Genomic DNA, 10354 nt, shown 5'->3' on the forward strand with positions numbered 1-10354 from the left:
TACCATGGATATAAGCTCACATACAGTTTTGGTGTCCTAAAAGCATACTCATTGAAAAAAAGAGGAGGAATTTTTCTGCTAATAACTAACATTTGTAGTATGTTCCTAAACATTTTAATGAGTTCTTTATTTAATAAAGTTATTTCTGACACTTGATCAACATTCGAGAAAAACCTACGAGCCGTATTGCCACAATTAGAGTTGCCAGATTCTTGACTTGGTTGATAAATTATTAACCCCTTCTTCTTTTGAAATTCGTTGCAAATTATTTTCTTAGCTTATTTTATCGTTTCTTTATCCTCTTTTTTGCATATGCTTCATTTGCGGATTTGTAACCGATAAGCAAATTGTAGTATATACTCCATGAACCTAATCCAGACATGCAAGTAGAAAGACCAAATTCTGAGGTAGATACAAGTTCTTTCTTCTGCTTTACACGCTCTAGATCATTCATTTCTGATGGTGTCGCTTTGCAAATGTAGCAAGTAGAAGATAATGGAGTAACAGTCAGAGCTGTACAAACTTTGCCATCCAACTAAGTTATTTTTATTTTTGTTGTCACTATATACGCACCATTAGTCCTAGTAATTGTTGTGGGTCTAAGCTTCTGAACTTGTGTCTGAATATTTTTTATTTCCGATTTCGTTAATTCCTTTGTTTTCTTTGCATATTTAATCATGAAAGGTATACAACGTTTTGACGAGGAACTATGAGGATTCATCGAAACTGTTTCTCTCGTGTGCTTTACCCTCAACCATATTGGCACCATTGATGCTGCGAAAAATGAGTCATTGGTCAAATCGTTGTTATTAAACTTCTAATTGCATTTTGCATCCGTTGACAGTCCATCGATGCCAGATTCAATTTCAAAGTCCAAATAAGTGATCTTCAATCTATTCTCTGAAATCGGAAGGCATAAATTCGGATCAATTAAAAGACGTTCATTAGTGTGATAAATAAGAGACTGAATCTCAACCATGGCTCCTTCTTCTGATATTCGAATAATTGAGGGATAAAAATCTTTTTCAATCTCTAATACATTTACATACGAAGGATAAATGTCAGCCTTTCTTTCTTTAGCCTGTAAGTGAATAGTATTCTATTGATACTTTGATAGTCTGACCTCTTCCATAAGAGCTAAAGCTTCTTCTGAAGAGTATAACACATATGATTAAAGTCAGATTTACTTGAAATGTTTAAATTTTCCGTATCGTCACAATTCAAAAGAACGACTATAGCATTTGCAATTTTTTTTCTTCCACTCTTTCGTAAACTTCGTAGTAATGCATCATGTATCTCAGCAGCCGTAAAACATAGGTAAAAAATACAAATTCGAATGATTAGCTACTATTTCTAGATGCCTAGAATCAAGATTGTACTCAGTTTGCATGAAACTTAAAAAACCTTGCACGTCAGTACTCTCATTGGCAATAAGAAAATCACAAAGGACCTTCTAAGCTACCTTGAGAGTATCCATTTTTGATAAGAAATAATAATACAAGCAATTGAAATGTACAAACCTGCAAAAGATATTTTTAAATGACGCGAAAAGCAAATCATATAAATATAATTTCAACGCAGCCTCTCTCAGTTATATAAACGAAAATTATGATTTCTCTTGCGAGAGCGCCTGCGAGTGACACCCACCTAGCGGTGAACCTGGAACTGTACTTTTTAGTTAAGAGTCACTTGTTCTTTATTTGTTTTTCATGAAGTTGCGTACAAAACAAATGAACGATAAGTGACTTCTGAATACGCAAGCACAGCCTTATTTCACCTTATTTTCAATTTTTCCACATTTATTTTTGAGGAAGTTGCACAAAACAAATGAAAGATAGGTGACTTTAAAAACGCAAGTACAGCGTTATTGCTGAGGACAGTTTGCGACAGAAATTGTTATTAACACTTCCGCAAATTATTATTTAAGGTCTCATATCCAACACTTTTCTTCAGAAAAATCAATTCAGCTTTGAGAAAAACTCGTTTATAAAGAATTTGTTTATAGAAATTGTTTATAATAATTAATTTGAATATTATAAGAATTAAATATGTTCTGTAAATGCATGTGCAATTAATCCGGCTGATAGTGAGTTTCTATCTGTATTTTTTCTTGAGATAAAAATTCACTCAGCTGAAATTTCTTTTAAAAATTTCTTTTAATGGAATGTAATCTACCACCGTCCCCCTTCTACCCATTAACGTCACCTCCCCTTCCTCATCTCCCCTTATATTTCCATTGCAGTTAAACCACTTTTCCTCTCCTAATAGGTTCAAAAGAGTTTTACCTTCCAGATCTATCTCCGTGTGCTTGGAATTTCATCGAAAAATTTCGCTTTCTTCATCCCATATCTAGCTCCCCCCCCCCCTCTAACTATCATATCCTCGCGTTTACGTCTCCTCCTATCAAGAACAGCTCTTCATTCCTTTCTTTCATCGATTCCCTTAATACTCTCCAATCTTTCTCTTCCCCTCTCCTTCTATACACAACAACAATAGTTACCCATTTTCTTCCTATCTTTATTCTTCTCATTATCAAGCCCTTCCACTTTTTTGTCTCTCGTCTACTCTTTTATCTTTCATTATCTCCTTTTTAACCCATTATACCATGCTTTCCATCCCTCTTCTCTTCTCATGTTCTTTCCTTGATTCTTGCATTGTCTACACATACCCTGTCGGCAACTTTCATTTCAAGCCCTTCCAATCCTTTGCATCTACCCACGTTTCACTCAGCATTACTACGTCTCACTTTCCAATAGTCTTGCAGAACCCCTCGTTCTTCTTTTTCAACCCAGATACATTCCCGAAAGCTACACTCACTCCTCTCTTTTTGTTCTTCCCCCTCCTCCTTCCTGTGATCAGTTTTTTTTGTGGACACCCAGTCTTGTTTCTCCTACTATCATCACCTTTATTTACCCATATTACATGTAGTGTTCCCTCTGCTTTCAATTCTTTACTGTCAACGTCCTAGATCCACTTCACCGCATTCACGCACACCCCGTTTTTCCCTATCCTAACAATACCCTTATTCCTCCTATCTATCCATGCTTTTCGTTCGATCATCCACTTCCTTTTCCTCTCTCACAATCTCAGATCCTCTTCAATTCTTTCACTCGTTCCCCTAAGTACCCTTTTCCTTTCCAAAATTTCTCTCTTCCCCTCCTTGCTTCCCACTTTCACTATAAGCACACATCTTTTCACTTCTGTGTTTCTCCATGTCACCTTTACCGCATTCACTTTCACCTAAACTCCGATATCGTTCATCAGCTTCTCTGCTTCATCCTTTCTCGAATCAGTTTCTACTTTCATTTCTTTTATTATTCTATTTCGCTTTCTTTTCTTTCTCTCTCTCTTCTCCTTCTAGTCTTGCTTCTATTTCATGCAATCGTTTGTGCATTCTCTGATTTTCTATCTGTTTACTTTCTATCCTATCCAGTTTCCTGAATACCTCCTTGTTCTCGTCTTTCCGCAGAGCTTCCTATTCCTCCCATTTCTTTCTAATTTTTTTCTCTTCCTTCCTGACTTATTCCCTATGCGTCCTCGCTCTGTCAAACCCTCTGCAGGTTTCCTCTCTAAGGCCTCCGATGAGTTTCTCAAGGCTTTCTAGACTACTTCCCCATTCCCTCCTTTCAGGTGGAGTTCTCTATCTATTTTTCTTTAGTGCTTTCTCATTTTCCCTTCCTCATCTAACTGTTCTCTAGCTCTTTTATTATATTCCGACTCCTCCCCTTCGCTACTCTTCGTCGGTTGTTGTCGCCACTTTTTAAAAAGACCCCTTCGCGTTCGTACTATGCAAATTATGCGTTCTCTGTAGCCTTTGCGAGTTGGCCGGTCTGCCTCGTTTGCTTGCTTCTCTCCCCCCTCCCTTACCGAGCTTCTCAAATACCTCTGCCTCATCACTACTGACGTTACTGTCAGTGCTACCATCTGCGTTCTACACTTCATGTCACTGGCATGTCTGCTAGGTATTCTTTCCTACGTTACATTTACTTCTCTCACGCTTTCAATCCCTCACGCCACTTTTTCAATCTCAATGTATAGCCACTACTCTAAAAGTTACTCAAAATATCTTTCTTACTATAACTCAACACTCTTAATCTATTAAACAACTATATCCTCTCATTTATTGAACTCTCACACTCCCCTGTCGCTCACCCTGTGTGGAAACACCACTTTCCACAACCGTTCCTAATCTGAAAATCCTTCTTTTTCACTTTTCACAATTATAGCAAACCCGTCTTTATAACAACCCCTTGACTCTTACTTGTTCCTTAGCCCTTCAACACTCTACTCATCGCCCTTTCTCCTCTCAAACTCTCTTTTCCCCTTGACCACAGCTAAAAAGTTAGCACCACAAAAATCACCAACAATCGCGTTCGGTACCGGAAACGAAAGCCTGCATAATTAATTCTAAATAAATTAAATTTTCGCTCCTTTATATCCTGAACTGTTACGACAACACATGGCTACCGTCATTTGACCAATGATTTTCGCAAGTAAGTTTCTCGGCACATACTTTAATTAAATAGATGTCACAGAAAAGCAGAAAAGAGTTCTGTTTGCTTGAAAGTAGGCACTTTTAAACTGCCAGGCATAGAGAATATGTCTAGAAGTATGAGTAGAGTGAACACCAGCGACACAGACGGACTTGTCGGTGATGAATATTGAAAAATTAAGATCGTCTTAATTTGTATCTCTACGCAACACAATGTCATGCAAGCGACCTTCTAGCACTTCTCTGTGGAACTACGTAACAGAAAAACCTCGAAAAAAACCGCGTCCTCAGCCAATCAATGAGAAAATTTTTAACTTAGGAAATTCAGAAAATTTCAATACGAATTGTATTGAAAACGAAAATTTCTATTTGCTGATGCAGGAAAATTAAAATCTAGCCCTGGTGTCCACATGTTCTTCAAATATCAAAAAAAATTGATATTTGAAGAACATGTGGACACCAGGGCCAAATTTTTATTTTCCTGCATCAGCAAATAGAAATTTTCGTTTTCAATACAATTGGCTTTTTCGCTGACAGTTGAACTAGCCAATGACATAAATAATAAAATGAAATCTGCTGCGCACTGTAGCACATCAGACTAATCGCTCAAATATTCCAGCAGATACGCCAGAATTGTATTATCGGGTCAGTATATTCGTTTCCTTTCTATATTTTTTTATAATTCAAATAGAGTCGAAGTTTCTCCAGCATAAAGAAATTTTAAAAGGATTTCAATTTCTCTTACCCGCAGACTCTTCGAGAATTTCGCCAGAGCATCTTAAAAGCTACGACGCGCTGACAAAGCTCTACGAAATTGATATGAGTGGCACCGAAGAACAATTGAGCGCGGAATTAGAACTTTGGTGTAAGAAATTATTGAAAATTGAAAATAAAATCCCTGAAATCCTTGAAATGAAATCCCTGAAATCTTCTTTACCAAAGAGAGAACTCAACTTTGAACTATTCATTAGCTGATTCTTGCAATTTGACGAAAATTAAGAATAAGCTGCAATATGATTTTAGCATCTAACTATGTAGAATATTAATGAATATTGAAGTGGATTCGGTCAAACTTTCTCTCATGCACTTAAAAATAGTGTTGATAATAATAATTATATAGACAAAGATTTGTTTTGTTTATCATAATGTACTACATCTAGATTTTCAATATAATTAAGTTTTATTTACACCAATCAGATTGTAAAGTTATTAATGATTTACCAATAAAAACAGTCTGACGGCCATCTTGAAGCGAGCAGTATGAGCTAGCGAAAACGTAATATAATTCAAATGTTTATTTTATAATCAAACTTTAAATCTTGAGGGCATGTGATACCTCGTCGTATGGTCAATCGTGTACAGTTTCCCTGGCTTTTCTCAAAAAAAATGAAAGTTTCTAAAAACTGAATTTGGAGATTCCATAAAATATCATAACGGACATCCACGGACTCTTTTTTTAAGGAATTTAAACAAAAATTCATTGTGCTAAATAGAAATGTTATGCATGTGTATTATTTTCAGTTTAAAGTCGTTTTTCAGCTCCGTCATTCTGATAATTTGGAAATTATTCATGAAATCAACTTTTTTGATTCCCTACAAACAAAGTTAGTTCTGGGACATTATTTACTATGTTTATTTGAAAGTCCAAAGTTTTCGGCCAAAAATATTCTGTAGTATAGAAGTAACGCTCGGGAGAATTGTAACACACATAACCTCGAAATATCCACATATTTTTAGCAAAGTCAATTTTTTTTTAATTAACCCACAAAAAAGTGTGCCTTGACGTCCGTTATCATGTTTGCTATCATTTTATAGATTTTTGACGCAAAATATTCGTCAATCTAGGAAAAAAGCCGGGGGAACCTCAAATTGGTAAAATCGATAATTTTCTGAGTATCACATGCCCTTAATTAAAAATTTGTTGTTAAACTTAGTTTAAAAAATGGGATAACAATTTGTCACTTTAAAATGCCAATATTCACCTTTTTTTATTTTTATGCATTCGAAATTGAGCAATAATTAAGTTTATCGTATAGCTGTTCTAAAAACAATCGAGCAGTTCAAGAGCAATACTTAGCACATTGGTGAAAATCTTTTTAACAAATCAAACGTACCCCATTTTCATTGACTTTATTAGCCTGAGGAATAAAAGCTCCCATAACTTCTGGATAAAGTTGTTTAAGGTGCCTTTTGTAAATGCAAAATGTTATTCCCAAAGGAAACTCAACCTTCTCCTTTTTATCCTCTATAAGAACTTGCCGCTTATTTTTTCCAAGTAAGAGCTCAATTCCTACTGCATTGTAGCGATATCTTGGGTAGTCATCTGGGGACACAGTTTGCACAGGTCTTACATACAACTTCCAGAATATTCGATTATTAATGATAAACCACTCGTTGGCAGAAGGTTCCAGAAAGTTTCCAGCTTGAAAATAAAATAAAGATTTGTTAATTTGAAATAAATAAGAATCCATCTAAAAATGAAATATTCTTATCTGAATAAAATTGGCATGAAGCGTTACATAAGAGTGATGGAAAATAATTGTTCCAATGTAATTATTAAATTTCTTATTAAATTTGTGTAGTTATAAAAATCGTCACATTCATAGTTAATTTCGAAATATAGATTGAAAGATTTGTTTAGAACCAAAAATATATTGTATTGTTTCTGCAACTTTTTTTTTCTCTGACACTATTCGAATTCTGGAGGCTGGCTTGCGAGAAGTTTGTAAGTGGTTCAGGATTAAATTACACTTGACAAGGGGAAGTTCAAGCGCAGAGATGTCAAAAAATTATTTTAAAGAATAAATAAACGTTACTAATTTGCATGAGAAAACTGGATTTGTATCAGGAATATCTCAAAGCGACTTTTTTCATTAAAAAAAGACACGTTTCCGCAATTCCATTGTTATTATGCATTGAGACTTTATTATAAATGAAAGAATTAGAAAGAAATTTCAATAACATAGGTAGATTCTTCACTTATTTTTTTCAAAAAAGTCATTTTGAAGCAATTAAATTGTTTATGATTTGTAGGAATTTATATCATACTTATGGAAAACAATTAAAGGCTACTTAATGAAAAATAACCTGCCCTTAAGTTCAATAAATAAAACAATATTTTAAATAATGCCAAAAAGTTAGAGAACAACTAAAGGTTTAATTCCTTTTAAGAAGTGGAAGTGGAGGGATAATAAATTGGCAAAAAGAATGTCACGTGATTTATAGAATGTCCTTACCCTGACGTCTCGGTGCTCGGACTCCTATAAGTGTTCCATTTTTTAACTTATATATCACTATTGACTGACCTCCTATAGAATCAAGACCGATTAGAAGACCATCAGGTTTATAAGCTTCGTAGTCTTGAGTAATCATTCCAGGAAAGTTAGCTTGTGCTAACTCCATATTCGCATCTGTCCACACATAAATTGTTTTATCCTCATAACTGAAAGTTCCATCGTGGCGGTAAGTCAGAAGCGACACTCTTGGGGGCGTAATTATTGGATCTGGCACACGGCCGCCCCTGTTGCGCTTTTTCCACTCGCGTTTTTTGGTATCGCTAGAACTTGATTCCGGATTACTAGGACGTTTTCCCTGATTACCGGAACCTCCAGCCGGATTGTTAGAACCAGCTCCCATATTACTAGCACCAATCAATTCTTTAAAAAGAGAAAAAATATTTATGATTCAAAAAGGACCAAATATTAATCTTAAAACTGAACATTGAACAATTTTTAACTATTTAAAAACATAAATTTATGTATTAATATCTAAATTCCTTTCATTACTCGCATTCTGAAATCCGTGACATTTTCTGAATCATCTGAATTTCTGAAGTCAGAAGGATTTCCTAAACTCTGAGAAGTCTGTGAGTTCGAAAGACTTTGAAATAATAGGAAGGATTCAACGGAATTCAGAAGATTTATGTTTAATTTATAGATCGTATTGCATCCAGGAAATTCTCTAAATTCCGGGAATCCTGAGAGTTCAGAATATTTTTTTAATTTACGAAATTCTCTTAATTTAGGGAAAACCGTGAATTCAAAAATAATCAGGGAATTCAGAATATTCAAGAATTCGAGAATTCAGAATACGAATAAATTAAAGGAATTAAAACATTTTAGGAAATTTCAGGGATTTGACGAAAATCGAATAGTTGATGTAATTCATAAAGTTCAATAAAGTTAAAACTTTGATAGATCCCCAAGAGCTTAGAGAATTCTGTTAATTTAGAACTTTCATAGTTTCTCAAGAGCTTAGAGAATTCAAAAAATTCCAAATATTAATTTGATTACAAATATTTGGGGAATACAGTTGGATGAAATAGTGGGAAAACTTTAAAAAGCTACGGACTATTCTGAGTTTAACCTCACATACCTTCTAACCGGTATTTGATACGTTGATAAGAAAAACTAGGGAAACTACCATTAGGGCAATGGGAAAGTAGAAGGTAAACACGAGCGAAAGCGGTAGTAAGACAGAAGAAGCTAAGCACGCCTACGACCTTGGATCCAAGCTGAAACGGAAGAGAAGAGAAACCTCCTTGCAACAACACCAGAAAGCTGAAGAAAATGCAGCGGAGGTCTCTATTTGAGGCGTTTCCAATTAAATCAGTCAAAGGTCTGAGTTACACAGAGGTCCTCAAGGAAGTCAAGCAGTAAGTTAATCCTGACGACCTTAGCGTGAAGATCAAAGGGGTCAAGAAGCCTAGAAACGAAGGGGTCTTTGTGAAACTCAGTCCTGTAAAGAGAGGCAGAGCTGAGTTTTCTGCATTTGAGCGTGGCAGCAGATGCGGCAAGGAGGGCCATAGGGCTGGGGCCTGCAAAAGTACGCCGCAGTACTACCTCTGCTCCGCAAGAGAAGAGAAGTTCTGGAAAGAGCACCCGCGGACGATGAGGTGTTTGGCATTCAGGGAGGCAGCCTCGTCAAAGAAGCCTCAGGAAAGACCAAGCTAAAAAAGCACACCTAACCAAGATGCCGAAAGCCGACAAGCTCGATGTGTAGTACAACTGCACTGCTGAGGACGATGCGAGCATCATCGTTGGGTGCAGGACAAAGATAAAGTGAACTTCAAGTATGCGAAATACGTTGGAAGCCGTAACACAGCTTACTGGCCTCATCCCCATGTCATTGAAAAAATGCGAAAGCGGTTCCGGGGACATGGGTTGGCAGGAAGGGGAAGTTTAAGTCAGTAGGAATCTGACCCTACCCATCCTAAGAATCGCCTACTCAGGTAGATGATTGGTAGGATGGATGCCTAAGCAAGGTTTCCCCTCCAACTATAAAATTTTTTTTAAAGAAACCTATGAAGCAAAAAAGTTATAAAAGTGTAAAAATGCCCTCAACCAACGCAATGATAATTCAGAAATCTAATTCAGAGAGTTCCAGGTTATTACTTTACTCGAATCATAGATTCCTGATTTTGTGGCTACTCAAAACTGTAGTACTGTATTTTTTGCTATTTAAATTCGAAGTTCTGGATTTATCTAGTATACGAATAAAAGATTCCCAATTTTCTTCTTCTCTGAAAAAATGCCGGATTTTTTTTGCTGCTAGCATCTCAAGTTCAAAATTATGCTGTTATAGAAATAAAAGATTCTCGATTTTTTACTGCTCAAAGTTGAAATACTATAATTTTTGCTACTTTAATTTAAAGTTCTGAATAATTCTGCTTCTCGCATTTTAGATTCATAATTTTTTGTTTCTTCAAATTATAGTAAAAAATTTGTTCCCTACTAGAATTTAAAGTCCTAGATTATTCTGATACGTACAGTCTGTCAAGTTAAAGCGTGGGTGGCTTTACTCGCAGTCGGTAAGGTGTATCGACATGATTTTGGTGTCAAAATATTAAGAAGAGCTCCCTCT

General features: G+C 35.7%; 1 protein-coding gene across 3 annotated transcripts in view; it reads right to left on the bottom strand.

Annotated features, from left to right (window-relative positions):
- Nucleotides 1–851: 851 nt before the first annotated feature.
- Nucleotides 852–10354, bottom strand: part of LOC117169378 — a 12253-nt gene continuing 2750 nt past the window's right edge. Inside the window, exons 2-4 of one of the 3 annotated variants that reach the window (XM_033355735.1) lie at nucleotides 7729–8148; nucleotides 6607–6914; nucleotides 852–900 (exon numbers count right to left, since the gene is read on the bottom strand). In XM_033355735.1, coding sequence (XP_033211626.1) covers nucleotides 889–900; nucleotides 6607–6914; nucleotides 7729–8148 — 740 coding nt within the window. In that variant the 3' untranslated portion in view covers nucleotides 852–888. Of the gene's footprint in view, nucleotides 901–6347; nucleotides 6915–7728; nucleotides 8149–10354 lie in introns of those variants that run through there. The other 2 variants (XM_033355736.1, XM_033355734.1) reach the window with 2 other exon arrangements.

The sequence above is a fragment of the Belonocnema kinseyi genome, chromosome 3 (assembly GCF_010883055.1).
Source record: "Belonocnema kinseyi isolate 2016_QV_RU_SX_M_011 chromosome 3, B_treatae_v1, whole genome shotgun sequence".
In the NCBI taxonomy this organism is placed as follows: Eukaryota; Metazoa; Arthropoda; class Insecta; order Hymenoptera; family Cynipidae; genus Belonocnema; species Belonocnema kinseyi.